The sequence below is a fragment of the Calypte anna genome, chromosome 6 (genome assembly GCF_003957555.1).
Source record: "Calypte anna isolate BGI_N300 chromosome 6, bCalAnn1_v1.p, whole genome shotgun sequence".
NCBI lineage: Eukaryota > Metazoa > Chordata > Aves > Apodiformes > Trochilidae > Calypte > Calypte anna.
Genome location: NC_044252.1, coordinates 17556463 through 17573473, shown reverse-complemented (window position 1 = coordinate 17573473; position 17011 = coordinate 17556463). Strand labels below are relative to the sequence as shown.

General features: G+C 35.4%; 1 protein-coding gene across 1 annotated transcript in view; it reads left to right on the top strand.

Moving 5' to 3' along the window:
* ERCC6 (ERCC excision repair 6, chromatin remodeling factor) overlaps positions 1-17011 on the top strand; it is a 46232-nt gene that overhangs the window by 18811 nt on the left and 10410 nt on the right. Inside the window, 6 exon segments of the mRNA XM_008502029.2 lie at positions 3410-3568; positions 8035-8170; positions 13071-13241; positions 13686-13862; positions 15228-15344; positions 16725-16820. Coding sequence (XP_008500251.2) covers positions 3410-3568; positions 8035-8170; positions 13071-13241; positions 13686-13862; positions 15228-15344; positions 16725-16820 — 856 coding nt within the window.

Below are 17011 nucleotides of genomic sequence, written 5' to 3'. Positions count from 1 at the left end.
GACTTCAGTTATTTCTGTTGGGTTATCTCTTTGAAAAAAGCTCTAGGATCAAACCTTGAAGAAAGTAATTTATTAGAAGCACAAAATGCAGTTCCATGAAAATACAGATGATAACTGGCTGATATGAATATTGTGAATGTGTATTAGCTAAACTACAAATTGAGAGGTTCTCATATTCTATTTTTATAAATGCTTTCTTTTATTGATAAGTGCTTTAAATTCGAGTGTGGAATTGTAGAATAACTTTGAAAAACAAGATATTGGAAACTTTTGATAAATGAAAACAGGTGTAGGTGTTTCACTTTTTCTTTCAATAAGTACTCAAAGTCTACTCAAGTAGAAGTACAGCCCAGTAAAATTTTAAAATATGGTACAATGTGCTCATTAAGAGCACAGCTTTTAGTTGATGGAAAACACAACTCATTCTTTAGTTATTCAGTGCTGGATTACAGATTTGGACGTGACTTCTTTCCATTCCGGGTTTTGGGACCATGATGCCCAGTGACCCTCAAGTTCATCTCAAAAAGCTATTTACAAAAGGCAGCCACAAAAAAGCTGACAACTTAACTTTATCTATAATCACTCCCTTAACTTTCGTGCATAATAGACATGAATGTGTTTTTGTTGACAACATTTTGCTCAGCAGGAAAAATATCTTCTCTTTCAAAAGCTAACTTTCTAAAATCTTATAATTTATGTAGTGGAAAGGCTCTGGTTTATAATGGGTGTGTGTGATATCCCTTCCAACAGGACCACTTAGTCTTAACCTCAAAGAAAATATTACTGTTGTCCTGGAGTTCCTCAGAAGGAAAGCACTGGCTCTGAAATGGAATTGAATTAATGACTTGGTTGCCAGGACCATGCACAGCCAGTATGTGGTTTCCAGTTGTTTATGCAAAGGTACTCATAACCCCGAGAACGGATGTGTGGTCTGAGCAACCCAAAGGGAATTGAAATAAGGCAGACAACTAAAAATTAATTTTAGAGATAATCAGCCTCACTAATGAAGGGTATCCCTGCAAGCATGAGTCAGTTGACAAAACTTCCGAAGTGGTTAGAAGGATCAATTGAGTTGAGTGATTCATCTGACTTGCAACTTAAATGCTGAAATCTCCAATGTAGGAAGGCCCGTAATCAATAGGCATTAAACTTTGAGTTCTGAGCAAGCTTAATACAAAACATGGCTGTATATTGACCCAGGGAAGCATATAGTAGATTCCTCTAAGTGATCTTCCTGTATAGTTGAATTGAGTTCCAAGAGCTCACACTAGAAATAGTAGACTCAAGTTCATTCTTTGGTAAGCCAAAAGTGGACGAGCTTCTTCTTCCCTATATACTTGTCTGCTTTGAGAAACCTTCAGCAAGAATAGCATTGGTGTTGCTGTGGAGCAAAAGCAAATGTAGTGAGCAAGACAGACTTACAAACATTGCCTTTTACTGTCTGCACTTAGCCTGAAAGAATGCTGTCTATATAAGCAAGAAACCAAGTTTCTTCTTTATTTGCTTTCAGTGTGTGATTGCCCTGATACATCTGAAAGGCAAGTTTGTCTCAGAAAACTGCAGCTAAACTCTGATTGCTACTGTAGTGAATTTTGAGGGATGCATCACAGCAGGATTGCTCATATGAAATACAACCCAGATGCAAATGTAATGAGAATTTATTATCTCTCCGTATAACCATAACAAATTATTGGGGGGGATTTTTTTTTACTCTTTTTGCATAGTTGCAATTATTGCATGTTTATATGACTATAGAAAGAAAGCACCTGCATCTTTTCCATTTTTAGATGGAGCAGAATTTTGCACAAGTTTAGGTGTCTAGGGTGAAACTTTATCAGTAGAAAGGTGAAGAGGGAGAAAGATGCATAGAAATGCACTGGATGTAATCCTAAGAAATAATACAGAATAGTATCAGGAAGTTTTTAAATCTCTCCTGAAGAAACATTCTGGGCATTAGTCTGGGGCAGCTGCTTCTGACTAAAATTGAAGTTCTTCTTAATTCTTTAATATTTTGGTCAGAAAATGTTTTGTCTTCATAAAATGTAGCAATGGTATCAAACCATCCTTAGCTAATCCTGCAAGACATTTCATAGTTGTTATTAGATTGCTGCATTTTTAAGTTGATTTAATTTCTAATAAAAGGGATTTTTAAGGGCTTCTTGGTAAAATGTGTTTGAGACACCAGCAGCTGGTATTGATGTCTGAACCATTGAATTTGTTCTTTCATCATCTTTTTCTAACTACTCAAGCCATTTGGTTGTATCTGTTTAGCATTCTCTAAATACGTACAGAAATCATCATAAATTGATTTTTAACTGTACTTTTGAAACACTAGTGTTAGTAGCTGACAGTATTGCTAAATATTATATGTTCAAAATGTGAAAGAGGATTTTGAAACTCACACAAGAAAATGTACTAAAATGAAGAAAAAGTTCTTAACAAAAAGTATTTTGCTCTTTGGTGTGCCCTGCTCTTCAGGAATGCATACATTCAAGAAAATGTTATCAGTAACTTTGTTTTTTGCCTAAGTTACAAGGCACAGAAGTGCTGAAAGGTGTTAAATTTTTAATTGTAGTTTAAATATACTGGTCACTTCTTTCTGTTCCCCTTTTTACCCACACGTGTGGTATGTTATTCCTTCTGATCTCACTATTTCATATCATGATATTAAAGCTTGTCCTAAAGTGATTCTCAGTCCAGCATCTTATCTCCACCTTTTAAGCTTGCCATTGTAAATCTTGCTTTCTGGTCTGCTTCTTTTAATTGGAATGTGTTTTTGTTGCTTATACAATTTCCAGTGAATGTCTGGAAGTTGAAACCTCCTTGATACTCTCACATAATACTCTGCTGCATCCCATTCACTGGAATAGTTTCTATTCTTTTGCTTTCCAAAACATTTTGCTTTGTTGGCTTTTTTTAATCATTGAAAGAGACTAAATGTTATTAAATTAATTGATGTAAAAAGCATGCTTTGACAAATGTCATCAGTTTTCACAGCGGGTTATAAAGGCTGTACCTCCTGCAAGTCAGACTTTTCCTTCAGTTCAAGGTGTATGTTCCAAATAATAAAATTTCTTAGTCCCTTACATATTGTTTTTGTTGGAAAGATAATGCTTCGTTAGAGTAGCTTTTCAAGTTGCTTTTAATACTTAAAATATACATGAAATAAAATACCCTCTAATTACCATGACTATGAGTTTAATTAGAAATGTTTGTGTTGCATAAAGAATGGAAGTTGCGTGTAATGTCGTGAGTGCATCAAGAATGTATGACCTAGTAAATACAGCACTCATGTAAAACATATCCAGTGTAAGTAGTATAAGAACCTTGCCAAATGATTAATTCATGAGTACTTTCTGTTATGATCTGCATTATCAAACGTTTGCCATCTTCTTTTTCCTTGTTTTAGGTACCAGCAGACAGGTGTTAGGTGGCTCTGGGAATTGCACTGCCAGCAGGCAGGAGGAATTCTGGGAGATGAGATGGGATTGGGCAAGACCATCCAGATAATAGCCTTCTTGGCAGGTCTGAGCTACAGCAAGATCAGGACTCGTGGTTCAAATTACAGGCAAGTGCTTCTCTGTAGACTGTCAGTCTGTGGAGCTCAATTAATATTTCATCAGATGTATTGCTGGTAGAGGAGGGTCCTGTGAATTATTAATGACATTTCAATTACAATATTCCTTTAATTCTTTTAGTGGGGGACATCAAAGGAAAAATTTTACGAGACAATGGAGCTGTAGGGCAGGAAAAATTAAACATGTAACACTTTTAATGAATTCCAGGCATTGATGCTTCATTTTGCAGATGAGCTACACTAGATATTTTGGGTCAATACAGTGTCTAAGGTTAGCTTCCACAAATGGATTGTTTACAAACTCAATGACATTAATATCAATAGTTTACACAATATAGAATTTTAAATTAGATGTAATACCTTTAGCTCCATTTATTAAATTTTACCTTAAAATATTTGTCTGGCAAGTCACCAGGTAGATGCTTTACAGGAATTAGCAAGCTTATTTGAAATGAAAGAGTTTCTGACTGTCAGGGAATTAGCCATGCAAAAACCAGAGGCAGTATCAGTAAAACCATTAACTTTTACATCAGGATTTTCATCTGCTTTTTTGTTGTTGTTGCTTTAAAAACTGTTATGAGTGACCTTTATTACAAGGTGTTTCATGCTTGCTTTGTTAGTGAGCAGTGCTTTAAAATTCCTTCTTCACAGGTGAAATTACCAGAAAAGATACTTGTTTGTGTCCTTGGATTTATAAATCCATGCATGAATATCACTTCATTTTTCTAGTTATGTTGGCCTGTTTACCTCATATTAATTACTATATTCAATTAAGCAAATATCATAGGACCATACTAAGCAAAAATAATTAACTTTATATAGAGTTATACTTAAATTATGTTCAGCATGTTCATGAGTTGTAAAATAATACTTGCAAAGAGAAAATATTAGTCTTTTCTCCATTTGCTTCCTATGGTAGTATTTTTTATATAAAACTCTGTGTCCTCTGTCACAGAATCCAGTTGATATACTTTGATATGGCTTTCTGATTTAAGGATGCTATTGTACAGATTACTTTGTATAGGTATATTCACTGCTTCAGCTGGAGGACCACTGAATAGATGGAAATCCTTCAGGAACATCTCATGAAATAATTACAGTTACAGCCTAAGACCTAAGATACTGCAGTGAAACTACAGTAAGACTTTGAAGAGGCCAAAATACAATTGCACACCTAAGTTGCTGTGCTCTTTCTGCATGTAAGATAATTTATTCAGTTTTGGGTTTTTGGCTGGGTCATTTGGCTTAATGACCATGATGTCATTAAGTCCATCATGGTAGTAATTTCATGTGAGGAAATAGGTTTTAATTTTTTAGTGAAACCTTGTATCCTGAAAGGCAGAGGATCTAAACAGCTTGGTCTTTGTGTAATCAAGTATTTCCCCTCTCTGCACTCTGAACTTGGAAGGCATCAAGTGGGTAGCTGGCTTCTGTCTGAATGCCAGGTAAGCAGACCACCTCCTGGTCAGTCTGGATGAGAAGCAGACATTAGCCCATATCTCATTACCTTGGTATGTGGGTGGAGGCACTTTAGACTTTCCCAGTGTCAACTGGCCTTCTGTGAAATGGGGAAAATGCTGTCATTCCTGTGCAGAATTGCAAAGTTTGTCATGTTTGGAGGCACTTGAGTATTAAGACAATAGAGTCCGTTTTGTTGATGTTCAAAATACTTAGTTTTATTTTCTATTAGGGACATTTTCTGCAGAAGTAGTCTTTAAGGTGAGTAGAAATTTCCTTTTGTAAACAGCTTCTGGTCCCAGTGTCCTTCTGATATTGAAAGACCAAGACTATTAAAAACTAAGATGTTGTCTCACTTTGAGCAGCTATTGAGCCCTACAGCTGAGGAAACTCATAAGATGTTTGGCTGTCAGCGTACCTGTTGCAGCTATGGTGGTATAAGGATATAAGCCAAGCAAGATTTATAGAGGGTGGAAGGGTCTTGTGTTAGACAAGCTGAGATAGGTGGAACAAGAAGCAGCTTTCAGACCAATGGTACCTTCATATGAAAAAGCAAAGCAGCAGTAAACTTCAAGTGACCCATCTCTATCCTTTAGCCTGAAGTCTGTTGCTGGAGCCTGTTGAAGGGTTTGGGAGTACACAAGTTTCTTCCTTCTAAACAAATTATTTTGTTTAACAAAGATGTTACCTTCCAGGCTTTGCTTCATTCACTTGAGAGATCGTGTGAGAAACTGCCATAAATTTTATACAATTATTTACTCACTAGTGCTCTTCAAGATACTGAGATATCATGCACATTAAGCAGAAGACTGTCTCAAGTTTGTGTGGCAGAGAGATTAATCTCCATTCTGATAACATAAATAAAAATCCATTGTCCCAGAAAATTTGTATTGCTCTGGCTTTTATTTTAATAATGTTTAGTTGTCATTTCTGTTTCATTTTGAAGGCATGATTTTCTAGTGCTTGGCAATAGAGTTGGTTATAATGCAAGATGTTTTCCTCTGCTTATTTTTTGAGTACTTAAAGATTACAAATACAGTGTGACTAGAGCTTTTTTTCCGTGGTAGTAATTTGCAGGAATAGATTTTATTTGCAATTCTAATCACATCTGATTAAGTAAAAACTAATAAGGGATACTTGCTGTAAATTTGGGTTTTATAAACCAGAAGCAACAGAAGAAGAAAGATTTGGTTATATTGATCATATATGATATTGACCGTAAGCTATTCGTATGATGCAGCTGTGGAAAAAGGATAGGATACATTATGGCAATATGTTTGGGGTAGGAATAGAGCAATGTTGGTATCCAGGTACAAGGCACCAGTAAGACTCAGGCTGGAATCTTATTACTGTCACCATTGTTCAAGGCAAACAAAAATAAATTGAATTGGCAGCAGAGCAGATTTGCTGCAGTGCTGAGGAGAATGAAGGATGCCTCCTAAGTGTAGCAAGCACAAGTGTGTGGTTTGTTTAGTTTTGTGAAACAACACAGACTAGAAGTTAGACGGCTCATTTATATAAATAAATAAAAGCTCTTAAGAGAAGAATAAAATGTTGGCTAGTGGAAAGCAATTAGAGCCAGACTAGACACAGAAGAGGTTTTACACAACTGAGTGGAGGGGGAGTGGATTTTCTGAAAATTGATCAAAGGAAGTGTGAACTCTTTGTGTAACCTGAGAGGGGGGAAAAAAACCTGGATAAACTCAGCATGTGAGCTTGTTTGATACAGACCAGGGGAATAAACAGAAGTAATTTGCTACTGCCCATGAAGAAGGAGAAACCAATGTGTTCTCTGAAAGCTGGCTTTATGCTGTAGATATTCTTAAGAGCTGTTGGCTTTTTTTGCTACAGATACTTTTAAGAGTGGTTATTTGGATACATAGCATAGTTGAAGCTATTTTTTTTCATTTCTAACTTCCCCTTGGATTTGCTGGGAGCTGTTTAAACTGTTTAAGGTTGTTACATAGTATTTTTTCTTAATGAAAGATACAAGCAACATCGAGGTTGTAATTCTGCATATTTATAAGCTTTTAATAAAGAATATTATTTCTCAGTGTCAGCAGTTTCTAAAGGCATTAATGGGTATGGTTTCTAAAAAACAAGGTATTGCTGGTGTCTGAGAAATCATTTACTGCTGTATGTATGTGATCTTGAATATATACTGTAATATTTTGATTTGTTTATTAACACCCACTTGAATAGGACGTATGTGGTCAGACAGTGATAACTGTGGCTATTGCCTATGTTTGCAAAGTCATTTTGTACTGTTTTTTAAAATAAATGTATTTTCTAAATTGCTACAAGTAACTGCTACTTAGTATATTTCCTATATGATTGTTGGTAATTGTTTGATTGTTGTGTGAGGGATTTTTCTCAGCCTTTAGAGTTGCTCTGAACTTAATATACAGACTTTGTTTCAAATGTTTTCATTAATTAGAGAAACAATCATGTGATTATGAATAAGGACCTCATGAAACGGCTTAAGCCCATCTTAGACCTCAACTTCCATGGCTGATATATTGTGCTGCTTTGAAATCCTTGTCTTACCTAGAAATTATAATGATAATAGAGAATGTTACCACCATGAAGCAGAACACCTGTGTGTAGGTCCATTTGTGAGACTCTAGCTACACTTTTTTTTTTTTTTTAATAGAAGTCATAAAATAACTGTTTGTTAATGATTTCTTCACAGATATGATTTGTATTACCACAGGAGGAAGTTCTCTTATGCCTTATTGTTTGGAGCTTTTCTATTTCGGTGTTTATCTTGATGAATGCATCCATTAACTGTTCAGTTGATAGGTTCTAACAGCAGTACCCCTTTCATTTTCCTTTGAAAAACCGATTCCCAGAAAAACATAGTGACAATTAATTTCCAGAGCTCTCATATTCCTTTTGGGCTAGAAAATGTTATTTTAATACATGTGAATTTAATGTCCCACTTAATATGGAATATTTATTTCATGTTAAAGGTTTTTTCTGCAAATACTTTATTTTAGGTACCAGGGATTGGGTCCCACAGTGATTGTTTGTCCAGCTACTGTGATGCATCAGTGGGTAAAAGAGTTCCACACTTGGTGGCCTCCATTTAGAGTCGCTGTTCTCCATGAAACTGGTTCTTATAGTCAGAAAAAGGTAATGGTTGACATCCATTTTGTAACCCCAAAAGCTTTTCTCTTCCCCTCTCATCCCCCCTTCTCCCACCTCTCTTCCTCCCTTCTTCGCCCCCTCACCCCCCCCTCATCACTAGACTGCTTGTACACCAGATACATGTTTCTAGTCCTGGTGAATTGTTCACATTCTGTGCATCACTGTGTCATTGGATCTTTTATCTGGTATGTTTTGCTTGCAGAGCCATTTTCTTTTCAGTTGATCATTATGTTGGTCAATAATGCCTAGTCTTATCTTCCTTAATGATGGGGTTACTTTGTTGGTTTTCTTTTATTCAAGCAGTACTTTTACAGTCTTTTCATTTTCTTGGCCAGTGTCTTAATATATGTGTTTTTATACCATTTTTTAAGTTGACAAGCCTGAGCTTTAATCCTTGGTACCTTCCTGGAACAAAACTAGGAAACAGTTTTGTTTTCCCGTGTCCTTATATTTCTCATGCTTAAATGTATTTTCAGGATTCAGCAAAGCATTTTAAAATTTCTCTTAAATATTTATTAAATTTCTTGTAATAACATTAAAATTATATGATACTTAATTGTACTTGATTAAATGTATTCTGAGGATATTGCAGTTGCAGTACGTGGCAAAAAAGAAGCAGCATTCCCTAATGTGCTAATAGTTTCCTGTTGTTCACTCAACATGGTATGTTTTCAAGCCCTAAAAGTCTGTTGACCTCAACATGCTCACGTCTTCCTAAATTAAATCGTTTGTGCTCATTTTGGGGTATTTGTTAATTAATGCAATTGACAGACTGCCTCAATTTTTTCCATCTGCAGGAACAGTCAGGTTTTCAGGACTTCACCTTCCCACTGTCCTTCAACAAATGCCAACTCAACAATTTAAAATTAAGGAATTTGGTTGCCATATGATCACTTTGGATAGGTTCAGTTCTCTAATTCTGCCATATTGCCTCATCTTTTGAGAGCTGCAACAGTATGCTTTAAAAAAAGTGTTGCTGCTGATGTGGTCTTCAGCTGATACTTTTTTTTCCTAGATGCCTCTTAATTGGAGAAAAGCAAGCTTATGACTAAAGTAAATTGAAAAACAACAAGAAAAAAACTTTTCCTTTCTAATTGTCCTTGTACCTGCACTAAAAGTTTATTATTTATTATAAGTAATGCTTGTACACTGAAGATACATTGCATATAGTACAGGCTAGGTGATACTCCTGCCTTGAGTTGCTTTTCAATATGCATTCATCCTATGGATATGCTATTGCTGATCTGATCTTGTGACAATTCTATCTTCTGATAATTTATGTCATTACAGGAGACTGCTTTTTGCATTTGTTAACTTTATAAGACTTATCCAGAGACCAGTGTGCTCTAAGGACATACATTTATTCTTCTATTGAGATTAATTTTACATAGCCAAAAGCCAAGATGCAGTGCACCTGTGGTCTCAGTGTTACATAAACCTGTTTGTAATTAAACAGACAATTCCAGAATTCACCTCTTGTTCTGTTAGTATGTCAGGGTTTATCACAAAGTGATACAAGAAGAGTTCTGTTACCGACAGCTAACGTGCAAGGAGGAACGTGAGGAACTAAATGCCTTGTAGTGAGGTTACTTCAGCCTCTGAACTAACAGAGGGTAGAATGTTCTGAACTGGTGGAAGAACATAATTGGCACCCAAATCAACTGGACCTCATACAGTAAAGATCTTAATGGATTTTGAGGACTGCATTAAAATGTAGTAGTTGCCTCATCCTACATGTTTTTAAATACCTCCAGGGATGGTGACTCCACCACCTCTCTGGCAACCCATTCCAGCACCTGGCAAGTCTTCCAGTAAAGTTCTTCCTAATATTTAGTCTAAACCTCACCTAGAGGTACTTCTGGCCATTTCCTCCAGTTCTATTGTTATTTGCTTGAAACAGGAAGCCAACATCCTGCAACCTCCTTTCAGGTAGTCATAAAGAGTGATAAGGTCTCCTCTCAACCTCTTCTTCTCCAGTTGCCAATTGGGGAAGAATATATGCCCAGTTCCCTCAGCCACTCCTTGCAGGACTTGTTCTCCAGACCCTGTACAAACTTGGCTGCCCTTCTCTGAACTCACTCCAGAAACTCAATTATTTTCTTGTAGTGAGGGGCCCAGAGCTGAACATAATGTAATAGCTGAACTTCAGGTGTGACCTAAGCAGTGCAGATTATCTGTGGTGAAACACAGTATTGCAGCTTGTTCTGTACAGGCCTGTGAAAGAAGGACAAGGTATTTCTAGGAACAGAAGTTTGATCTTAAAACTAGTGAAGGATAATTCTGGAGGAAACCAGTTAAGCAATGGCTGGTGTCCCTTATGGCAACACATTATCTCTTAGGAGAAAGAGACAACAGCTGAAGTTTCATTTGATAAAACTTAAGTTAATCTTTTAAGTAAGATGGATCTACGTAATTATTACCATAACATTGTCAGGAATCCTAAAATACTGGAGAACATTAAATCTTTCAGGACTGGTGAAATTAATGCTTTTATGAATAGGTATTTCCGTTGCATCTTCTATAGTACCCAAACACCAGTGCAAGGTCCTGTTTCCCAGTTCTCTAGACATGCCCACAGAAGTATTTTTTTGACAGAGAAGAGCAGGGAAGACTTCTGTTCCAATTGTTTTATCATAAATTTATACTAGGCAATACTTTGCACAGCTTTTCAGTAAGTCACACTTTTTAAGTGTTACAAAAGTACTTCTGACCAGCGTGGTCAGCGAAAGGCCCCCTTGGCATATTCTTTCTTCCAGCCCATTTGGGTTTTCTTTGCAAGCAACTTTAAGATTTTCCAAAATAATAGTACAAAACAACAGCCTGAATTGTGAGCACTCACATATTACTCTAGTCATTACAGTTCAGAATCTTAAGATGAGTTTTTTGCATTCTGGTTTTTTTTTGTTTATTAGTGTAGGCTCTGAAATATCTTCAATGAAGTCTATTTCTGGATACAAAATTAAAAGTAAATGTAAACATGCCTTAATCTTACCAAACAGGAATTAGAAATTAAAGAATATGTGATAAAATAGCATAAATTCTGAAATACCACAGTCTTAAAAATATGTATCCAGTCTTAAATCTGTTGTGATATTTTAAAATATTTATAATTATTCCAAAAGCTGCAACTAAGGTGAAGTCAACTTCTTAGAAAGTACCCAGTGCAATAAATTGAGAGTTAGTAAGTGTTGTAGTGCGACTTGATAAAATTGTGTTGTTGTGTTTCTTCATTGTCAGCACAAATCCTTGTTTATTAAAAATGTAGCTTGAAGGAAACTTTAATTAATTACAGGTTCAGTAAATCCTGACTAGGGTTCTGCTGTGGTGTGTTTACAATGAATGGCCTTCATGTGCCTGTGTTTCACTTCTGTTCTCTCTGCTACCTGACAATGTGATTTATGGCTGTTGTTTCCTACCGGTCCACTGTTTGCCCTCTAGGAGGGATTGGTCTCTGGAGCCTCCGTAATAACAGCCCTACTTTCACAAAACATCTTTTAATGACAACAGTGTAGCATTCTGCAAGTCAGGCTAATTGCAGACATACCCTATTAATTGCAAAAACTAGGAGAGGTTACATATTTTACAAGCTTTTAATTTGAAATCGCCCGAGATGATTTGTCTTAAGTGTTTGGGTAAAGATGTGTATTCTATGAAAGGCCCTTGCTGAGACTCTAGGACATGGTTGCTGGCTGTGGGCAATGTACCAGGTAGAATTAAGCTTTTAATGTCCACATCTACCTAGAAATCCTAATGTGTCAGTAATAAAAATTATTCTGAAAAATTATATGTTCTCTTGATGTCAGCATTAAATAATGTGTCATGGTGTTATCAGGAGATCGTATCAGTAGAAATTTTTGAACAATTAAGCAGCCTTGATTTTTGAAACTTGGCATATGTCTTTAAGCAAGAAATTTTACAGTAAAAGATTGTAGAATTTTAACACCATCTGAATCTTTGAGATGTTTTTGCCCTGTTTATTAGTTTCATTTTGTTTTGTTTTTTCTTTAAGACGCTTCTAATAATAAAGGCTCTGTCCTTTCTTTAGTGAATTCTGTGATGGTTCTACTTTTTTTTCTTTTACATCAGGTATATTTGCTTCATCCAGAATTGCCTCCTAGCCCATTATCTTCTGTTTAAGTCTTCTATATATATATACATAGAAAATAAATGCAGGAAAGATAAGTCCCAAAAACTGTGCAGTGGAAGGTGATATAGACTCTCCCTGCCCCACATAATTTTCAGGTGAAAAGGCTTGTAAAACCTTAGGGGAAGGACATAGCTTACAACAGAAGAGATGAACCCCCTCTGCTCTGGCAGGGAGGTTGTACTGGGTAATCTTTTGAGGTCCCTTCCAACCCTTAACTTTGTGTAATTTCTGTGAAGAAAAAAAATCTTCAAATTAATAACAAATGTAATAACCCTTGTAATGAGAGAATTTGGACAGAATTTGGCGTTAGCTGAACAGATTTGTGTGCTTGGTTTTTGATTTTGCATTTGTTTAATTTTCCTCTTAAGGTGCTAGATCTTGCATGCAGTACACAAAGCTGGATTTGTGAGGTGAATACAGGAGAGCTTGAAGACAGCAGTTACTTTAATCAAATATAATGGTTGCCTTTGAAAAAAAAAAAAAAAAAAAAAAAAAAAGTTTCCTTCTGACCAGGCTTCAGATTGAAATCTGATGTTTCATATTACCCTATTCAGGTGCTTCATTATCTTACAGATAAGCTGAGAGTCATATAATTAAGTCTTGTCTGTACTTATTTTCTTTGCAAACCAGATAACATATCTTCCTTTTCAAAACTTGCTATACATACTTTGAACCTAGTTGAGTGTGTTTGTGCTTTCTGTCTCACTGTTACTGACATCATGCACCTTTTGCTTTTAGGTGAAACTAATTCATGAAATTGCTTCATGCCATGGAATTTTAATTACCTCTTATTCATACATTCGGCTGATGCAGGATAATATCCAGAGATATGACTGGCATTATGTGATTCTGGATGAGGGTCACAAAATCAGAAATCCAAATGCTGCAGTCACACTTGCATGCAAGCAGGTACTTCATAAAAAATAAAAGATTTTAAGGATGGGGGGAAGGTTCCAAGATCCAAGAACCTGTATTACTTTAACATTAAAATACACATTTGACCATTAATAAAGCATAACAGCATAAATTACTATGACCTATATTTTACTATTTCATTTACTTAACATTTTTAACGGGTTTGCATTGGTAAATTTACAGGATAGAAGGAAAAGTTAGATATGTTAAATTGTGCACTAAAGTACGGTTAGGGATTGCTGATGTTCATTTTCTCCTAACAGTTTATGCAAAATATATTGCACAAAGATGTTTGGGGATTTTTTAGGAGTGTGAGGCCACATATTTTAAAATAATAGTTCTTTGATCATGATATTGAATGTTCTCTGAGCCAGAAGTCAGACTACATCATGAACTGTGAAAATAACTTTCTTTTGGTTTTCTGGTTTTTATCAATAGTTCCGCACACCCCATCGAATCATCTTGTCTGGCTCCCCTATGCAAAATAACCTCAAGGAGCTCTGGTCCCTCTTTGACTTTGTGTTCCCAGGTAAACTTGGAACATTACCTGTGTTCATGGAGCAATTTTCTGTTCCAATAACCATGGGAGGATACTCCAATGCCTCTCCTGTACAGGTAAAATGCATCAAAAAATTCACTTTGCTTAAAGAAAACTGTTGTTTCAAAACTGACTTTTAAAGGTACTTCATGCTATGTGTTCTAGACACTAATCCAAAAGAGAGTTGCATGTGTGTTTTACTACTACATAAGTGAAAAGGATTTAAACTAAATGAGACCATTCACTTATATGGGAGTTATGGCTTATATAGGAGTTAGCTTATACATAAGGTTTTGTTACAAACCCAAGTGTTTAAATGTTCAAATCATTAGAAGTATTGTTTGATCTAAAGATAAGAAAGATGGGGTGGGAGGTGACTGATCCATATTTTGATGTGTTTAAATAGAACTTTCTGCTGTTTGATATCAAGCTTCAGCAAATTATGCAACACAGGAATAAATCCAAACTAAAAACAGTTTTTATTTTTAAAAACCTAAAATAGGTATTGTAATAACTGTTTAATAAACTATTTAATTTTTAAAGTAAAAATTATTTGGAATATTATTTTGAATAAATATGTCTGCTAGTCTTTGTAGTTCTTATTCTCAGTATTTATGACTTCTTAAACACAAGATAAGTTGTCTGCATAATAATATGCAGACTAGGTTGCATATAAATGCTAATAAACTTGCATCCTGGTAGATATTCTTTGTAATGTTTGTGCACATTTCTAAAGTAGTGTTTTCTTTTTGAATCTAAGTACTTTCCTTGTCTAACGCTTAGTAATTTACTAAATTGGACAGCCACTTTGTTTTTTACATATCAATAATTTAATATATTTTTTCTTTATATTTGTTCTGCTTTAAGAGAAATGAAGGTATTTTTAGCCATTATGTACAGTTAATACCCATCTCACACATCCATTACTCATTACAGAGCCATATGGGCCATGTGCTCCATTTAAGCCAGAGTGACCTTTTGTTTCTGTGATCATGGGGATTATCTTGTACTGATTTTTTAATAGTCTCAAGTGAGCGTTAATCTTTACTTATTGTCTAGTAACCACCACTGCTGCAGGCTTCTTTTTTGATCTTCTTTACATGTATTATCAGTTTTTCATGGGGATTTTGGCACTCTGCAAGCCTATACTGACTTCTAAGACTGCTTCCTAAAATGTCCTATTTCTGGTCTCAAATTCCATGGAATTAGGAAAAATAAATGAGTGGTATCTGAGGAAGACTTAAATGCACAATGTTATGTTGCTAACATGAATTTGATTGCAATTCAGGTCGAGTTGCATATGTAACTGTAGATCCACATAAATCATAAACTATCTCATTTTATTAGGATTTTCTTATTACTAATAGTGGAATTCTGCTTCTTGCTAAAATTGATAGCAGCACCCAAAATACAAGTTTTGCTTTTTTTTCTTCCTTCTTCAGGTAAAAACTGCATACAAATGTGCTTGTGTGTTACGGGACACCATAAATCCCTACTTGCTGCGAAGAATGAAGGCTGATGTGAAAATGAGCCTTTCACTTCCAGATAAAAATGAACAGGTTTGCTTATCTTTACTATTAAATCTGAGCCATCTCCTTCCTCCATAAATCATACTTCATGGACATTTGGAAATAATTTGTGGTAAGAACAGATGAAATGCTGTTTTAACTGAAGATGTAGATCTTTCAGTGGTCATTGTCTTGCAGGGTGTATGCCAGTACACTGACATCTAAAGAACAAAGGATATCTGAAGTGCAGTCAGGTCTGCCACATACTGTCCTCTTAGATCATAGGTGTATACAAATGAGTTGTCTGCCCGTTTCCTATGTTGCATCTCTTGAATACTGTAACATTGTTTCCTGATGTAAAAAAGTTAATTTGGACAGCAAATAATAGAGAAATACTTGATGGCAATTGTTAACATACTGCAAACTAGCTAGGCCTGTATATTCCAATAAATTTCAAAAATATTAGCCTTTTGATTTAAAATTAGTTTGATCTAAAAAGAGGTGAGACATTTTTACAAAACATTTTGAGTCAAAGTGGAAGAGGTTGAAAGAATTATTTAAGCAAATTAAATTCCTATAAATACTTGTAGTAATTATTGGAGTCTTCTGCCACTCATGTTTCAGTGCCTCAGGCTTTCTTATCCTCTCCTTGCTCTTTTCTTCCTGTCTCCTCCCTGTAAAACAGAAGCAGATGTGATAGTCTTTGAGAAACAGTCACAAAAGATACATAATAAATATAATAAATATTTTCTGCTGTGTAGTCTAATTTTTTTTTTTACTTAAATTTTCAATTGCTATATAATTTAAAGATTCTGTGCTGTTCACTCTAAAGAATGCAATCGTAAATTAAACAAATAAGATTTTTGTTCTTGTCAGAACACCACGTAGGTTTGACTTGAGGCATAATGGTGCATGCCTTGCAGGACACAAGTAGATGATTTTTTTCCATTTTAGCCCACTGGACCATCTGAAAAATCATTATATGCTCACACTCAAGGCTACTGACAGAACAGATCACATTTGTCAACCTTGTTTTCCCATGAAGTACTAAGAATTTTCAAGTTGTAAGGAACAAAACAGACACACAATGGAAAGCAGCTCTTATAGCTTGGAGAGAATGCTAGTATTGCACAATTACCTCATTGAAACTGGAAAATGGCAGCAGTTCAAAAACTAAAGCAATTTGAGGGGAAAAAACAACTGGGAAAGAGTACAGACAAACTCATAAAACCCATGTTAATGTTTATATTCATTTGCTTTTAAAAAGACAAGTTTTTTTCATTCTGTTGATTTCTATATAGTATCTTTTAACTGAGTATTTTAGTATGTTGGATATCTGTAAAGCTTCATTGTAGCACATTGTAAAATTTCAGATTTTACTCTTATTTGGCATTTGCAGGTTGGGCTTGAGCAATTTGTTATTTTTGATAGGTTCTCTTTTGCCGATTGACAGAAGAGCAGCGACAAGTCTATCAAGATTTTATCAATTCTAAAGAAGTTTACCAGATTCTCAATGGAGACATGCAGGTTGGCATTAATTAAGATTAACGCCAGGTAGAGTTTGATGGCTAAAGTCATGAACTGACCTTTGCATTCTTCTAGCTGTTTCTGACCCGAAAGGGAAGCAAAAACTCTCATCTCGGTTCTGCTTCTGTGGATGTCTGCCTTTTATTTAATTTTTCTCAGAAATGTTCTGTGGAATATCTAGAGATCCCTAT